At 29.5% G+C, this 20,000-nt stretch overlaps 2 protein-coding genes across 3 annotated transcripts in view; one reads left to right on the forward strand and one right to left on the reverse strand.

Moving 5' to 3' along the window:
• LOC119581760 overlaps positions 1–3,818 on the reverse strand; it is a 21,090-nt gene extending 17,272 nt beyond the window's left edge. Inside the window, exons 1-4 of one of the 2 annotated variants that reach the window (XM_037929902.1) lie at positions 3,714–3,818; positions 1,918–2,737; positions 581–1,702; positions 18–481 (exon numbers count right to left, since the gene is read on the reverse strand). In XM_037929902.1, coding sequence (XP_037785830.1) covers positions 18–481; positions 581–1,702; positions 1,918–2,718 — 2,387 coding nt within the window. In that variant the 5' untranslated portion in view covers positions 2,719–2,737; positions 3,714–3,818. Of the gene's footprint in view, positions 1–17; positions 482–580; positions 1,703–1,917; positions 2,738–3,557 lie in introns of both variants that reach the window. The other variant, XM_037929896.1, reaches the window with a different exon arrangement.
• A 7,031-nt stretch (positions 3,819–10,849) lies between these two features.
• Positions 10,850–20,000, forward strand: part of LOC119581789 (poly(A)-specific ribonuclease PNLDC1-like) — a 14,184-nt gene continuing 5,033 nt past the window's right edge. Inside the window, exons 1-8 of the mRNA XM_037929922.1 lie at positions 10,850–11,646; positions 11,789–11,950; positions 12,284–12,475; positions 12,626–12,755; positions 13,007–13,120; positions 13,638–13,740; positions 16,003–16,102; positions 17,996–18,174. Coding sequence (XP_037785850.1) covers positions 11,563–11,646; positions 11,789–11,950; positions 12,284–12,475; positions 12,626–12,755; positions 13,007–13,120; positions 13,638–13,740; positions 16,003–16,102; positions 17,996–18,174 — 1,064 coding nt within the window. The 5' untranslated portion in view covers positions 10,850–11,562. The remainder of the gene's footprint in view (positions 11,647–11,788; positions 11,951–12,283; positions 12,476–12,625; positions 12,756–13,006; positions 13,121–13,637; positions 13,741–16,002; positions 16,103–17,995; positions 18,175–20,000) is intronic.

Genomic DNA, 20,000 nt, shown 5'->3' on the forward strand with positions numbered 1-20,000 from the left:
GGAGCTTAAGCTCTCGCCTCTTTTCTTTTTTCATAGTCCTCTGAACTTTTATCTGTTCTTCTTTTGTTAGCTCAGTAGAATCATTTCCATCCTCCCTTTCAGAAACAGCCTCCTTCATGAGCTCTTCTCTCCTACCATCTAAATATGCCACTGCACTTTTCAACACCCAGACACCTTCGTATTGAGTCATCATATCATTTTCTTCAAAAACAACTGGGTTGTGATTCCTTCTCTGAACATCATCTTCAGTCATATTTGGGCATTCAGTTTTCCTATGCCCTGGTTGATGACAATTGAAACAGGTGAGCTGCTTTTCACTTCTTTCTTTCCTCTCACTGTTTTCCATCCCTGCTGAACAATCTGCCTTCCTGTGCCCTGGCTGATGGCAATTAAAACAAGTAATCTGGTTATCTCTACTTGCTTCTGGGCAGTCGGATATCCTATGCCCTGGCTGATGGCATTTGAAACAGGTAATCTGGTTTCCATTCCATGCTGAACCATAATCATTTCTTCCCATTCCTCCTGGGCAATCTGCTCTCCTATGTCCTGGCTGATGGCAGTTGAAACAGGTAATTTGGTTACCTCCACCTGCTTCTGGGCAGTCTGATATCTTGTGCCCTGGCTGGTGGCATCTGAAACAAGTAGCCTGATTTCCATTCCTTCCAAAACCAGAATCATTTCCCATTCCTCCACTCCCTGGATGAGAGCCACTGTAAGATGCTGAACCATAATCATTTCTTCCCATTCCTCCTGGGCAATCTGCTCTCCTGTGTCCTGGCTGATGGCAATTGAAACACGTAATCTGGTTATCTTGGCCTGTCCTGCCATAATCTCCACCTGCTGCTGGGCAGTCAGACATCTTATGCCCTGGCTGATTGCATTTGAAACATGTGAGCTTATTCTCATTCCATGCTGAACCACAATCACTTCTTCCCATTCCTCCAGGGCAATCTGCCTTCCTGTGTCCTGGTTGATGGCAATTGAAACAAGTGATCTGATTATTACTTCCTGTTCTATTACATTCTCTGCCTGTCATTTTTGGACAGTCAATTTTTCTGTGTCCTGACTCATTGCAATTAAAGCAGGTGATCTGGCCATCATTTCCTGCTTTTGTATCTTCTATTCCTGCCACTGTTGGACAGTCTGCAATTCTGTGTCCTGGTTGATGGCATTTGAAACAGGTGATCTGATTATCACTTCCTGTTCTATTGCATTCTCTGCCTGTCATTTTGGGGCAGTCAATTTTTCTGTGTCCTGGCTCATTGCAATTGAAGCAGGTGATCTGGCCATCATTTCCTGCTTTATTATCTTCTACTCCTGCCACTGTTGGGCAGTCTGCAATTCTGTGTCCTGGTTGATGGCATTTGAAACAGGTGATCAGGCTCTCTTTTTCTGTGGTAACATTTTCTCTACCTGTCTGTGGGCAATCTGCTATTCTATGCCCTGGCTGGTGGCATCTAAAACAGGATACTTTATTGTCACCATTACTTAATTCAGAATTATGTTCATAATTATCATCATCATTATCTGAATATTTTTTAATACTACTTCCCCCTTCATTAGGTATCTTATTCTTCTTCTTTACCATTTTACTTTTGCTTTCAGGTAACTGATCTTCAACTGCCGCCTTTTGTTCATATATAAGTTCAATCCTTAATTCTCTATGAGCTTTTCGTTTTGCTTTCATCATCCTCCTCATTACCTAAAAATGTGAAATATATATTTATTACACACAAAAAAAAATAAAAATGGAAACACAAGAGGGTTTTCCTACCAAAATCTATTTTGATTTACACAACATATAAGGACTTAAGTACATTTGAAATATGGATAAACACAAATAGACATACCGTATATACTTGAATCCATAAAACAATAATAACATGATAAAGTAGATAAAAGCCCTCTTCTACTCACCTCCTTCTCTGAATGCCCTTCTTCTTTGAGAGAGCCCTTCAGCTGGTCCAGCTTCTCCACCACCTCCTTCTTAACCCACATGTTGTCATACCTTGTCATGCGCTGACCTTCTTCATAGGGGAGGTCAAACCATGTTCTTTCTGTCCCATCCTTGAATACCTTAACCCTCTGACTTTTATCATTGATTACAAACTCTTTCTTCTCTTCTGCTTTCCCATTATCCATTTTTTGCGTCTTCTTTTTTCTCTTCTGTTTAACATCTGAACTTTTCTCAATACAATCATCATTTTTTTCTAATTTATCACTGACAACTTTCCCCTCATCCCCTGATTCATCAGCACTGCTTTTCTTCTTCTTGATCTGGACAGCAACAGTGTTCTCTTCTCCATTTGCTTTGTCTAGCTTTCTCTTTTTCTTCCCCTTCACTTCACCTTTCTTCACATCATTTTCAGCCTTTTTCTTAATTTTCTTCTTAATTTTTTTTACTTCAACTGAATTTATTTCTTCATTTTCTTTATCAACAGTGTCATCTTTACCAACACATTTTTTCTTCTTTATCTGCAAAGTATCTCCACCACTCTCATCCAACACTCTCTTTTTTTTCTTTGTCACATCTTTCTTTGTAATGCCATTATTACCTCCTTCTTTACTCTTATCCTTTTCCACATTCTTTAATGTTTTTTCAATGTCTGCTCTGCTTTCTGGTATTTTCGTCGGTGCCAACTCATGCCAGGGGGTGGGCTCTTCCGGAACCCGCTTGTTGGAGCCCTTGGAGCCCTCGGCACGTGCAAACCTTACCATCCTTCAAGGAAGTCGTCCTCTGAAAAGCACAAAGTCAAATCAGATTTTTGTCATTTTCTCCACTTTCTCAAGGTGTGGGAAAAGTACGACCATAGAGCTCCAAGAATTTACAAGTTTTACAACCTCTCTACCATCATTAATATGAGATTGAACCAAATAGTACTATAGAAAATTAGAATACATTTACATAATGACTGCACTAAGTTACGTATAAATCTAAGGACAGCACAGAGAGAGAAAAATATTACACTCACTGACATATAAAACAATCTGCTCAGGTAAAGAACAAGGTCAGAAATAAAATTTAAAAAAAAGGGGGAAAATTAATCATGACATGCTGCATGAAGACCAGACGGAGGTTCAAGGGCAGAGACCGGATGGAAAAATAGTGATCAGGTGGGGATCCCGAGGCAAACCCCAGGCTTGGTGGATTTCAGGTTCACGTGGTAATGTTTGAGTGTTCCAGGGACGCCCCCACAGTTGCTGGCTAGGATGACAGGGACAGTAGCAGAGGGATGCAGTTACTTCATAAATTGCCCAAAAGTTCTTGGCTATGTTGCATTACATGGTAAAGCCAGATTCTTCTATTTCATTATCAGGCACCATTTCCAAAACACCATAATCTTAAAAGCTATTAGTTTTCTTTTTTTCTAGCTCTATGTGCTCAATCTGGTTTAATACCAATCTTACTAGTAATAATTATAAGTAACTTTACAAATGCTTCCAACTGTAAAAGTTGTTCCATGTGCATTTCTAAGCCGTCTGCTGTTAACCTAAACTAAAATGCGGTTACTACTTGGCTCCCTGAAACCCAGTGAGAGACTGTAATAGCAACTTACGTTTTTTTTTTCAATGACAGACCCTAATTTCCCATAGGGTGGGGGTGTCTTCATTCAGAAATAACTCCTTGCGTGAAAATCTAACGAAAAGTCAAAGCAACATATTGATCCCACAAGAAAAAAAGACGAATAGACTGCTATTGACAACCACAATACCGAAAGAGGGAGCAGTCAAAGAGGCAAATAGACCACGAAGAGAAAAGCAGACGAGCAAAGCCTTCCTAGACACACGTGTCCCTCCTGTCTCTCCCGGACAGCGTTGCCAGACGCGGGTTTGTTGACTCCATAAACACGTGAATCCTTTCTGACATTCACGTGGTCCTTTGCATCAATAGTGCATCCTGTGTGAATTTAACTGATGTAGTAATTACTTCTTTCTATTCTTGTAATACCTTTGCAAACAAGAAGTGATTAAGAACTAATTCCAAAATATAATCCCGTTACAGTGTTACCAAAGCGAATATAGGTGAATATAGTTTATACCACTTTATGAGGAAAATAGTTTATACCACTTTATGGGAAAAATAATTTTATAGTTTTCGATATATCACAAAAAAAAGAAACATGTGAATGTGGCGACAAAAGAAATAATGTCTTTGGTACCAACGAAAGTTAAATAACAAGATTTTTTATTATTATTTGATCCTATTACACTACCTTTCTTAAAAGTTGCAAGACATAATCGTACAAAAGTAAAAAAGAAAATCTCTATTGTGCGTGTATGTCTATTGTATCTATGTAAGTCCATTACTGTCTATTACACATGCACAATAGATGATTTTTGTTTTACTTTAGTACGATTATATCTTGCTATTTTTAAGAAAGGTAGTGTTATAGAATCAACTGATAAAAAATAAAAAACATATCTAGTTATTTAATTTTCGTTCGTACCATGTGTATGTCTTCTTTCTTCTTTTATAGGGTTTTAGACTATAATAGACTATTACTCCCTTACCATGTGTATGGTGCGAGAGATTTTGTCGTAAACTACCGTGAATATAAACTTTTCTTTTTTCTTTATATGGCCTGAATCAATTATCATATATTCATATTAATTCGGTGAATATCATTTATTGATTGATATGTAAAATAGTATGCTAACTATATTTCCACAACCATATTTGCACAGTCGCCAATCAGCTGATTTGGGAGGTTACCATGGTAACAGTGAAGCCGCTCGTGAGAGAAACGTGCAATTGTGAAATTTTCACATGGAGAAAATTTCTTTAATGTAAGGCTATGGAATTAGTTTTATGTGTATTTACAGGTCCAGTATCGCACCATAAGTGATTTTCTCCGATTTAAGTAAACGAGTAAGAGGAAGGAATTGTATTTCATAACCAAATATACTTAGTTCAAAATGTCTGCAGGAATTACCATGTTATTTATCGATCAGTGTATCGCTTCTATTATGTATAATATTTTTATTATATATAATATTATCAAAATACTTTGTTTTTTTTTCATACATATGTGTTTAAAGTAATGTATGCCACCCTAGCCCATGTCATAGGTTAGTCTACCTCTAAACAGCCCCACACACTCAGTGGAACTAGTGAACTGCCAGCAAAAAGCAGTTTGTGCATGAATAGGACCTGTATGTTAAACTGCACAAGCCTGTGGTGAGGCCTGCACTGATTCAGGTGGTTCCTGAAAATACATGTGCATATCCAGGCTTGCATTTATTGAAGTGTATCAAGCACACCCTTGTTTATGGAGAGGTTAGAGTAAAAGTAATGGAAAATTTACCATACATGACAACCAGGATTACAGTAAAAAAAAATAAAGTCTATGGACTGGTAACCTTGACAAACACGGAGACACTTTTCATCTGTGGTAAATTGAAAATAAGTGAGATACAGAGAGGAGAGAACGATTGACCTAGCATTTCCTAAGTCCCCATCATGTTTACCTTGTGAGGACCAAGAGATCACCCACTGTCAGCATCACAGAACAACAGAATGACAGAGCTGAGCAAAGTAGCACAGTGGAACTGAGTAGTCTATGGACTATGGTCTAGTCTACTCTCACCGAATTATGCTGGCAGTTTTCATAGCTCAGCTGAGCATGTATAGGACCTGCAGGTCTTTTAATTCCATAGAATTTTTTAATGTATATTTTCATAATTCTTAATCACTATCATCATCATCATCATCATCATCATCATCATCATCATCATCAATCATCATCATCATCATCATCATCATCATCAATCATCATCAATCATCATCATCATCATCAATCATCATCATCATCATCATCATCATCATCATCATCAATCATCATCTTGGCTATGTTGACATATAAGTATCTAATCTAAATCTTATTTATTTCCAGAAAGTTCTCCTTAAAAAAGAATTTCCAAGATGGTAGATGTTACAGTAGATAATTTTCCTCAGCTTCTTCCACAAATCTTACAAGACATAAAGACAGCAGCTTTCATCTCTCTTGATACCGAGTTCACAGGACTTTTGGCTGACGCTTCATTTAAGGGAAGGTAAGAAGTAGGAATACGCACACAAAAGATATAGACTATTAATTATAAGTCTTCATTATTACTATTACTTTTAAAGATAGCACAAGCACTAATTATCACCATCATTTGTGTTAGTAATCACCATCACCATTATTATTTATTTCATTTACATCCTAGCACAGTTAATTAGCTTATGATAATTCTATGTATGTGTTGAGTAATAATATAAGTCCTAAATGGCTGTAACCTTTTGACAAACGGAAAGGAGACAACTTTTTTTTTTCATTTTTTTTTTTTTTTTTTTTTTTTTTTTTTTTTTTTTTTTTTTTTTTTTTTTTTTTTTTTTTTTTGTTTTGAAAATTTTGGGGAAATAATTTTTTTTTAAAAAAAAGAAAAAAACAAAAAAAAAAAGAAAAATTGTTTTTTTTTTTTTTTTTTTTTTTTTTTTTTTTAGATTCAAAGTTTACCTTAGAAAGTTCCCAAATTCGCTCACAAAACAGATGCGAGCTCACTCCGAAATTACAGGACATGGTTATTATGATTTGGGTTAAAGTGCGGGCTTTAAGGGAGTTTAAAGTTTTTAATAACCAAAATTATTTCCTTTTTTGAATATTTATAATCTTCATTTTGTTACAATCCCTTTTTAATACAAATTATTATCAATATTTTTTATTTAAATTACCCTTTTTTATTTAATTTTTTTTTTCTTTTTATTTCACTTTTTTATTTTTTTTAATCTCATGGTAATGTATAAATATTAACTAAATTTATTTATATCCAGATTCTTTAAAACTCATAATACATTTTTATGATAATTTTTTAGATTTCAAAATCAGTATAAAGAACAAAATTCTCTAAATAACTTTTCAATTTAATATTGGATATCACAAAAAGAAAAAAATTATAATCTTTTTATTTTACTAAATGTTAGCACAAGAATTATTTCATTCATTTGGGGAAAATTCCTACCAAATTATTTAATTATAAAATTTTCTCTAAAAGTTCCCATGTAGTTTTTGATAATTTCAGTGTTAAAATTTTAAGGAAAATTTTAAAAGAAATTCATTGATAACCAGGTGTTAAGTTTTAATTGGTATTTTAAGGAAATACTGTTTAGAGGTACAGGCAATTATTTAAATTATAGATTTCGTTATATCAGTAGAAAAACCAATTAAAACAGAGATCTTTAATTTTATTCATTTAATGGGGATGGGGGAGTGTATAATTGGGGAATGATTTATAGGGAAATTAAAAGACGAAACATAATAAAATAAAGATTATTAAAAATTAATAAAATATTATTAAAAAAAACAATTTGGAGAAGGAAAAAATTTTAATATAACTATATTTTTATTAAAAAAGGGGAATTCATTTATTGACATACATTAAGTTTTACATTCACTATATCAGGGAGATTAAAAGGGGAACAGAATCTTGAATATAATAAGAAATATAATGAAGGGGGGTTTAAGTAAATGTATCCAGAGGGGGGAAAATTTTTAATTAAAAAGTTAAGGTAATTAAATGAAATTTAATATTAATGTATATACATTTTAAATAACAAGGTTTGAAAATCACATTGTTAGTTGTTTTGTAATTTTAAATTAATATATTAAAGAAAGAAAAAATAATATTATAAAAATTTGAGGTAGAATAAATTTTTTATTGAAAGAACATAATTTTTATGGTATACTAAATGTTAAAAGGTGTTTATATTTTTAGAATTAAAAAAAACTATTATAAAATTTAATTATATTTTGTAGATTAATATATATAAATAAAAATAAAATATTTTAAAAAATTGATATAATAGTTTATATAAATAAATAATTGATAATATTTGGTTAATATAGTAGAAATGATTTTATTTAGAAATTAAAAAGGGGGATATGTGAATATAAAAATGAAGTATGTTGGTTTAATTTTGGATAAAATATAATAATAAGAAATATATATATATTAATAATATTTAATATATATTATATTTTAATATAATAATTATATATATTAAAAATAGAATTAATATATGAAAATTATAATTATATATATATATAATATAAAATTAATTTTAGTATAATTATTAGAGATTATATAATATATAATATTATATATATATATAATATAATAAAATATGATATATATTTATAATATATAATATTAAAATTAATATAATATAAAATATATATCATATATATGATATACGATATATATATATATATATAATAATATATAATATAATATATATATATATTATAATATATATATATTATATAATAATATAAATAATTTAAAATTATATATAATATATAATCTATATATATTATTAATATAATATCTTAAGTATAGATATAAGAAATTATAATAATATGATATAATAATTATAATTATATATATTAAAATATATAATATATAAAATATTAAATATATATAATTATAATATGTATAATTATATTATAATATTATAAAATATATTATATATATATATATATTAAATATAATATATATATGTATAATAAATATATATAAATATATATAAATATATATATGATAATATAAAAATATAATATTAATAGATATATAATATCTATATGATTAATTATATATATATATATATATAATATATAATATATCAATATATATATTGATTAAAATATATATTATTATATATATATTACTATATATAGGGATTATATTATATAAAAGGAATATAGATATATCTATAGGATATATAGAATTATATGTATATAGTATATATACTATATTATAGATTATAAAAGTATATATTTTAAATTATTAATTAATGAATATATTAATATAAATATTTTATATTAAATTAATTTTAATATATATAGATACTTATATATATATAATGGAAAATTTATGAGAATAGATAATTAATATATTATATTATATATTATATGAATATATATTTATAATATAATAAAATATAAAGGTATAGATATAATATTTTTATATATATCATAATAAGATAGATATATAATAAATATATCTAAATTATTTTAATAGATATAATATAAATTTTAAATAAAAAGATTATATATAATATATATTAAAATATATGATTATTATATATATAAGGATATCTATATATTTTATAAAATTAAGTATAAGTTTAGTATAATATTCATAATAGTAAATATATATAATAGATATTATATATACAAATTTTATGATATAATATTAATATATATAATAGAGAATAATATAGAGTTTTAGTTATAATTATATTTTAATATATTGTAAAATTATAATATATAAATAAATTATATATGGTATAGTTAGATATATATAATTATTATATTTTATAATATAAAATTTAATATATATATATATTATATTTATATATAATTATATATTATTCTATATTTTTAAAATTATATATATAATAATAATATTTTAAAAGTTTATATATTAATATATATATCTATATAATTATTATTTTTAGTATTTTTTAATATATTAATATATACTATATTTATTTTAAAATATATAGATATATATATTTTATCATTATATATATATAATATATTCTATATTATCTAATCTATATATATATAGAAAATGATATATATATTTATATATCCCCCTAGTATTATTAGTATATATATATAAAATTTTAATAAATTATTGTTCATAATATAGATAATATATAATATATAAAATTAATGGTTAAATATAATTATATATATATAAATTATAATTATATTATATAAATCATACTCTATATATAAAGGTATATAATATATATATATATTTGTGTATATAATAGATATTTATTTATATCTATTATATCTATATATATAGTCAATATGTATATAGTTATATATCATTAGTTTAAATGTATAATATATATAAATATCTAGACTAATATATATATATATTATAATTATTTTTATAAATGTTGCTAAATATTATTTATATAATATAATATATCTTATTATATTAAATATCTATAATATATAATATATATTATACAGTATATCTATACATTAAATGAATATTTAAATATATATATATATATATAATATATATATAAAATAATAATTATATATTATATTTATATATATTATATATTTATATATAAATAAAATTATATAAGTATTAAAATATATTTATATATATATATTATTATATTAAAAATATATATATCTATATATTATTATATATATATATATATATATATATAATGGATATATCGATTATATATAATATCTATATAAAATATTATATATATAATAAGTATATATATATATAAAGTATTATAATATATATATATATTTATATATTATTTTATTTTTATATATATATATATATATTATATATAATATATAATATATATTTTATCTATGAAAACTAATTATAAAATTGTATATAATAGTATATTTTAATTGTATATTATATTATATATAATTTATTAGATATATAATACTATATATTATTATTATATATATTATATAATGTGTTCTATATATATATTATATTTATATCATTTTAAATGTGTATATATATATATATATATATTCTAATTATATATAATATATATGTAAATCTGCATCTCCCTCTGCCTTTCCCCTTCTCTTTAAGACATGAGTACAGTGCTACTTGAAAAAACACCTAAATTGGGTGGTGTGGTGTGTGTTTGTGTGTGTGTGTGTGTGTGTGTGTGTGTGTGTGTGTGTGTGTGTTTTTGCATGCATGCAGGTGCGTTTGCATGTGCTTTATGTCCTCAAGGCTCACACATTTGGTAGTAAATAATTTCTTTTTGTATTTGCTTCTTAGTTCAGCTACAAGAATAATTATATGCATCATTATCCCCTTTAATATCCAGTTTCAGTGTAGGCCAAGAATTCTCTTGCATTTTTCTGATCCTTAATAACATCATTGAAACTTTTCATCGGCAATTAGCTGCCAAATATTCTCTGTAGCCTTGAGGTATGTTGTTGTCCACTGCATCCCATACCTGTGTTAAAAAAGAAGAAAAAAAAAAGAAAGAAAGAAAGTGCCTGCACTTGTCAGTTACCTCAACTTGAGCTCCATTGATAGGATGTGATGGCCTGACTTACCTAGATGTCAGTTTCATTTTCTTACAACATCTAAAGAAGTATGAGAAGTCCAGCAAAATTGAACACTACAAGATTGGGCTGATGAAAGCAAGATTAGGAGAAGGAAAAGGAGTGGGAGAAGTAGAAGGAAAAGGATTAGTAGCAGGTGAAGGAGAAGGCAAAAGAGCAGAACCAGGCAATGAAGGAGGGAAAGGAGCAGGTGAAGGAGAAGGTGAAAGAGCAGGACCAGGTGATGGAGAAGGCAAAGGATCAGGAGCAAGCGAAGGAGAAGGAGAAAGAGCAGGACACGGACAAGGAAGAAGAAGGAAAAGAAGGAGGAGGAAGAGGGAGAGATGTCTGCAGAGTGACACAAAAAAAGTAGTCTGTCATGTGATACTGCTTTTATTTGTCCAATATTAACTGCATTCATTTTCATTATCAGTGGTTATACGGAGGCATCACTTCAATGAATACTGATGAAGAAAATGAGCTACGCATAACATTGTCATCTTTTGTCAAAGGTCAAAAGATAGTTGACCTTCCATATACAGTAGGTACAATTTTTTATCAGATGCATTATATTGTTTTTTATATTCATTACTCATGTAGTTATACATGATGACGATGATGACACATCAGGTATTCCATGAAATATCTTTTAGAAATAGTTACAAGACTGTAATTGTTAACAGGTACGAGATCAGGTAAATGACCTTGGAGAGTGGGCAGTATCAGCAAATGAAGGTGATATTATTACTATAACACAACTACCAGAAGCTACATTTCAATTCATGCTGATTGTCAGTGTACGTCACAGATTTTCTGATTTGTGGGCTTCAATGCAAAATGGAAAGGTAAAAAGTTTGTATCATATTTTCAGGACATTAAATTTCTGTAATTTCATTGATGATCATAATTCTAACAGAGTATGTATGTATTTTCTAAAGATTTGCTTTATTATGAATATCAAGATTTTTTTTTATATAACTGATAAATGAATTTCCATCAATTATTTTCTGAGCATTAACTATTACACTTATTTATGTCATTTTAAATCATCATGAATTTCAATTTTAATGAGACTGAAAAAAAACAGGAACATTGTTTTTGCCAAAGCCCTAGTTTAATTTTTATTATTATGCACAAATTATCATGCCAAGCTCTAATTGTTCCAATAACATGAACAGGTAGTAATTCAGAAAGTGTCAGAGGACAATCGCCAAAAGCTGGAAATGGAAGATCCAGATGGACAGAAGTTGATAGAATGCTTTGTAGACAGAATGCTTGGATTTACAAAGATTTTCCGGTACCTGGTAGATACTCAGAAGCCCATTGTTCTTCACAATTGTCTTCTTGACCTGATGCTACTTTATAAGCAAGTATGTATATTGGTCTCTTGTTACCATTGATATGAGAATTACATGGGATATAGCTGCTTGATCTCTGTTAAAGGAGTCCAGCATGGATTTTCTCATTTCATCTCAATCTGTAGTTTAAATCACTCTTTTGGTACATCTTCCTGCTTTCAGTTTTATAAACATCTGCCAAGATCCTATCATACTTTCAAGTCAGACATGCACCAGCTCTTTCCCACTATATATGATACAAAACTGATAGCAGCTGAAATTAAGAGTAGCCTAAGACAAGCTGATGATAAAGGTAGGAAGTATCTAGTAATTAATATGCTTAAAACACACCTTAATTTTCAGTTTGTGGCCTTTTATCATATTTCCTTCTTAAATTACTTTTGTTTTTCATTATATCTGATATATGTTTTTGTTAGTTGTGAGGATATAGAGCCTTTTCAGTATTTTACTGCTATTATGGAAGTAGTTTTTCTTCTCCATTGATGTGACTATAACTTTGGAGTAATGGGTATAAAAATGCATTTTCTCCTTTATTCCTTTTAGCTGGCAATCTTCTGGAAAATTCCAGTTTGAGTGACCTTGCAACATCATTGAAAAGAGACCACACAGCATTGCACAGACCATCAGTTCATCATGAGCCAAAGACAAATAAGTACAGTAAGTATATTGAATTAATAAAAGCAATAAAAGAAACTGTATTTGTGTGCATATTTCAGTTCAATAACAATTAGTTTCTCTCTCTTCCTTTTTAGTCTTCTTTTTTCTTTTTTCTCCTCCTGAGCCATCATTTCCTTTTGTACCTTTTTAGTTTAGATTAATGCTATAGAAATACATGTTGAATGAGCAGTTATGTGAGAATATCTTTCAAACTTGTGTCCATATATAAGGATATTATAAAAATCAGTAAGCTTTTGAATAATATTATATTAGGATGCACAGCTATCCAATGTTTCCAGTTCACTACATGTGACGGTACATGTACCCAACACCAATGGATTAAGGAAAATGAAAGAAAAGGCTTTATTAATATGGCAAGTCACCTGTAGGTTCAATGGTTGTTGATTTTCCTCAGGCTTGTTAAATATTGCATGACTTCATTTTACAGATTCGTAGAAGCAGATTCCCCTCAATTATGTAACAGATTTTTTTATTCATTCATTCCATTTTTCACCAGATGGGGAGGAGATGATGCTACATGAGGCTGGTTATGATGCATATTTAACTGGATCCAGCTTTCTTTATTTAGCACATCTTTATGCTATGCTGCAGTTACCCTCGTAAGGAGTCCTGTTTATTTTTGCATTTGATTAGTTTTTTGTTTAAATGTTTATGGTGCTAGTGCCTATAAAAGACATGGTATTTGTATTTTCTATGCTTTGATATCAGCTCATTAAATATTAATTATTACTGATTTATTAGTCGTGTCTGAATTATACACTTCTAAAGATATACTTTTTTCTACTTGTGATGTTTCATTAATTTTTTTTAGTCAGGTATACTGATGGTAAACTGTGTGTGTGTGTGTGTATATATATATATATATATATATATATTGATATATTATTATATATATATATATATATATATATTATATGTGTGTATATATATATATATATGCTGTGTGTAATATATATATATTATCTATATATATATCCTAGAATATATATATATATCTATATATATATATATATATATAATATATAGACACACACACACCACACACACAGCACACACACACACACACACCAACACACACAAACAAACACAAAAACACACAACACCACACACACATACACACACACACACACATACACAAATACATCATATATACCATATACATATATATATATATATAATAGATATATACATATATATATATAAGTATATATAGTATATATATAATATGTATATATAATCTAGTCTATATATCATGTATATCACTATTATGTACTCATACCATATATGTATATATTAATGGTAAAGTATATACTATGTAATATATACTGTCTCATATCTAATGTATATATAGTATTGTTACTAACCGATCATATGTATATATATAGGTATATATATTGTAATATATGTAATATAGTATATATGTATCAGTATACTATAGATATATACGCTAGTATATTATATATATAAGATATAATAATCTGTAATATAGTCTGTATATAATTAAAATAATATGTATATATATGTAATATATGTATATATGTATATTATATCATAGTATAATGTATCTATGTATACTAATGTTATATATTAATGTTACTATATATATATATATATATATATATATAGAATATCTCTATCTCTTCTATATCTAATATCGCTGTCTGTTTCATGTATCTCTACTGTATCTTCTCTAGTATATGTATCTATATATTATGTATCTATGTATATGATGTATCTCTCATATGTATCTATGTGATAGTCTCTACTCTGTTATATGTCTCTCTACTACTACTCTAGTGTATCGTGTCCTCATATCTGCATATCTGTAACATACTGATATTATGTCTATATAGTATGTTTTTTTTTTTTTAACAACAACAACAAAAACCAATATATGTCCTACTCTGTCTCTATCTGTACATCTGTCTAATGTCTCTCTATAATCTATATCACTGTATCCTATGTGTATATATGTCTCTATATGTATCTATGTCTATCTCTGGTTCTATATGTCTCTACTCGTACTGTATATATATGTCTATATGTATCCCTACCATTCATCATGTCTCTATCTATATACTGTGATCACATATGTATGTAAATACATATATATATCTCTATCTATCCTGTCTCTCTATATGTCTATCTCAATTTCTATCTATAGTATACATGTATAGCTTTATTATATGTCATATATATCTATCTATATATATTATATATACCTACCTCTCTCCCTATAATCATCTACATATACATCTATAACTGTATATATACTATATCTATATATATATATATATCTAGATATATTCATAGTACACACTAACATATATACATATATACATATATCCATAAAGAACATACATATAATCTATATATATATATACGCATATACATATATACATATATACATATATAATACATATCTATATATGAACACACACAACACACACATATATATATATATATCATATATATATATATATATATATTATATATATATATATAATATAATATTATATAACATGTATAAATGTATATAACATATACAATACAATAAAAATAATACACACCCACACACACACACACCACACACACACACCACCACACACACACCACCACAACACACACCACAATCCCTACACACACACACACCACACACACACAAACACACACACACACACACACACACACACACACACACACACACATACACACACACATATACTCACGCTCACACACATATATGTATACATAGATATAGATGTATTTATGTATATCTTTTATGAATTGCCATATTATTATATTATTATATCTTGTGTGTGGTTTCAGTTTTCTTCAGCAATCTCTCTAATTCTTTTCAGTAAACTACAGCATCGTCCCATGAGTCCACGAGAACACGTTCACGCATTAAAAAGCTTTGCAAATCGAGTCCAAATGCAAAGAGCAGCCATTCCATACATGGTCTGATTTCCTTGATCTTTTTTTCTTCTTGGTCTTCTCCTTCTCTTCTACCTTCATCTTCTTCTTTATCATCTTTTTTATTCCTTTTTGCATTCTCATTTTCATATCTTGCTCTTTTCTTTTCTTTTCTTTTTCTTTTTTTTTCTTTTTTTTTTTGTCTTTTCTTCCTTTTCTTCCTCTTGTTCTTGCTACTACTTATTCTTCTCCTTTTCCATATCCTTTGCCCTCTTCCTCCTTCAACTTCTCCTCTGTCTCCTTGCTTCTTCTTCTTCTTCTTCTCTTTCTTTTCTTTCTCTTCTTTCCTACCACCACTTCTTCCTCCTCTTCCACAAATCCTTCCACCACATTTTGTTCCCCCCTCCCCCCTCCATCTTCCCCCCCCCCCCCCCTTCCCCCCCCCCCCCCCCCTTCAAGAAAAAAAAATTCCTCTTCTACCTTTTCTTCCATCTGCTGCTCTTCTGCCACCTCTTCTTTTTCCTCTCCTTCTTTCTCTCTGCTTCTCCCTCTCCATCTCTCCCTTTATCTCTCTCTCTCTTTCTCCATCTTTCCCTTTCTCTCTCTCTCTCTCTCTCTCCTCTCTCTCGTCCCTCTCTCCTCTTCTCTCTGCACTCTCTCTCTCCTCTCATCTCTCGTCTCTCTCTCCCTCTCTCTCTCCTCTCTCTCTCTCTACTCCTCATCCTCTCTCTCTCTCTCTTCCTCTCACTCCTGTCTCCTGCTTTCTCATATCTCTCTCTCTCTCTCTGCATAATCTTCTCTCTCCCTCCCTCCCTCCCCTCCCCCTCCCTCTCCCTCATCCCCTCCCTCTTCCTCTCCCCCCTCCCTCTCCTCTTCCCTCTCTCCTCTCTCTCTCTTCCTCCTCTCTTTCGATCTCTCTCTTCTACTCTCACACCAGCGCTCCTCTCTCACACTCTCCTCGCTCACTCTCTCTCTCCTACCCTCCCTCTCTCCCTCCCTCCCTCCCATCCCTCCCCCCCCTCCCCTCCCTCTCCCTCTCCCTCTCCCTCTCCCTCTCCCTCCCTCTCGTATCTACCCTCTCTCTCTCTCCTCTCTGCTCTCTCTCTTCCTCTCCTTCGCGTCTCTCTATCTCTCCTCTCTCTTCTCTCTCTCCTCCACTCCCCATCTTCTCTCATCTCTCATCGTCTCTCTCTCTCTCTTCTCTCTCTCTCTCTCTCTCTCTCTCCTCTCTCTCTCTCCTTCTCTCTTCTCTCTTCTCTCCATCTCTCTCTACTCTCTCCTCATCCATCTCTCCATTCATCTCCATCTCTCTCGTCTCTCGTCTCTCCATCTCTCTCTCTTCTCCTCTCTCTCTCATCCATCTCTTCTCTCTCCTTGCCTCTGCCTCCCCTCTCTCTCGCTCTCTCTCTCTCTCTCCATCTCTCTCTCTCTCTCCAATTTTTTCACTCTCTCTCTCTCTGTCTACTCACACATCTCTCTCTCTCTCTCTCCATCTCTCTCTCCTCTCTCTCTCTCCTCTCTCACTCTCATCTCGTCTCGTCTCCTCTCATCGCCTCTCTCTCTCTCGCTCTCTCTCTCTCTTTCCATCTCTCTCGCTCTCTTCCATCTCGCCTCTCTCAGTCTCTCTCCCATCTCTCTCTCTTCTCTCTCCACTCTCTCATCTCTCTCATTCTCTCTTCTCCTCCTTTCTCCTTCTTTCTCTCATCTCAACTCTTCTTTCTCTCTCTCTCCTCTCTCTCTCTCTCTCTCTCTCTCTCTCTCTCTCTCTCTCTCTCTCTAAGCTTTGCTTAGAAACTGAAATAAATAAAAACAGGAGTAGGAAGATCCATTTGTTCACATGTTGATTATAAATGTTCAATTATTGTACTTCCCCCCCACATTTGTAGTTTTTTCATTTACTTTTGCTTTTGTGTCCAGCACTATATTTTCTTCTTACAGGAGCTTAATGGCCATGATCCCAAATCCAAGCGTCCTCCTTGGCTGGTGGTTGAGAGTCATCCCAAGACTATAGGCTTTTCACCCAGTTATGTGTCCAGTATCTTAGGACAGTATGGTTTTGTTGATGTTGTGCCACGGGATAACAAGTCGGTTTTAGTTGCAGCAGCATCATGGGAAAGGTATCAAATTGTACTGAAACATTTTTCTGATTCTAGGAAAATAAGCATGCCCAAGCAAGTATCTGAATTAGTGTACACTGAATTAAAGTCCTAAATTCAGTGTACATTTTATCAATGAATATATAGATGTTGCACCTAACCATTTAGAGGCATGGAAACAAGAAACCTGTTTGTTATTTTATGAAATGTTTATTCTAAATTAATGCAATAGAAAAGGAAAGAAAATTTCAGTGTAGAATGATGTATCAAGATATGAAATACCTTTGACTAGATCAACTGAATTCCATGCTAGCCATTGTAATAGGTTGTATGTAATTTTTTTTTTTGCAATAAGATGCATTTGAAAAAATGCATTCAAGGCCATGAAACAGTCAGGATATTTTTTCAAGTGAATATCAGATATCTGCATTAGGTTTTTTGTTCATTTCTTTTCTTATTGAAGATATTGTGTAAGCTCATAGTAGATGCACAGTCATAAGCACAGAAAAAAATGTGTGTGTGTGTGTGTGTGTGTGTGTGTGTGTGTGTGTGTGTGTGTGTGTGTGTGTGTGTGTGTGTGTGTGTGTGTGGGTGTGTGTGTGGGGGGGGTGGGTTTGTGTGGGGGGGTGTTGTGTGTTGTGTGTGTGTTTTGTGTCTATATTATATATAATAATATTATATATATCATATATCTATATCTATATATATATATTATATATAATATAATATATATAATATATATATATATATATGTGTGTGTGTGTGTATGTATGTAGTGTGTATGTATGTGGCGGTATGTATGTATGCATGTATGTATGTATGTATATATGTATATATGTATATATGGATATATGATATATATGTGTGTATATAATGTAATATATATTATTATATAATATATATATATATATATATATATATTATAGCTTATATATATATATAAATAATTTCTATAATCTATATATAATACTATATATGTCCATACATACTATATATACATAGATGTACTACATCTATAATATCCCCTAATATGTACATACATATATATATACATATATCTATACATCTATGTACATACCTATATATATATGACTATATATAATACTATATTATATATATATATAACTATATATCATATATATTATATCTAGTCATATATCTATATATATAGTATTATATATATATACATCATATATATATATACATATATATATCATTCTATCTATATTATATATTATATGATGGGTGTCTATATAATATATATTATATAATGTGTATATATATATATATATATATATCTATATATATATATATATATATATAGGATATATAGTATATATAAAGATAATATATTATAATATGTGTATCTAAGATTATATATAGAATTATATTTTTTTTTAAAGATATATATATATAGTTTAGACATATATATATATCGTGATAATCTATATATATATATAATATAAGATATATATATATTATTCTAATATATAATATGGATGATATATATGTTATATATAATGTATGTATGTATATATGTATATATAATTTATTAATCTATATAATGTAGGTATAATATATGTATGTATATATACGTCTGTATATTTTATACATATATATACATATATATACATATATATATATATATATATATATATAATATATATATGATATATAATATATATATATGATATATAAATAATATATATTAGTGATATATTATATATATATATTTATATATATAATATATCATAATATAATATAATGTATATATAATATATATAATATATATATAATATTATATATAATATATATATATAATATATATAATATATTAATATATATAT

This window comes from Penaeus monodon, chromosome 2 (genome assembly GCF_015228065.2).
Source record: "Penaeus monodon isolate SGIC_2016 chromosome 2, NSTDA_Pmon_1, whole genome shotgun sequence".
Classification (NCBI taxonomy): Eukaryota; Metazoa; Arthropoda; class Malacostraca; order Decapoda; family Penaeidae; genus Penaeus; species Penaeus monodon.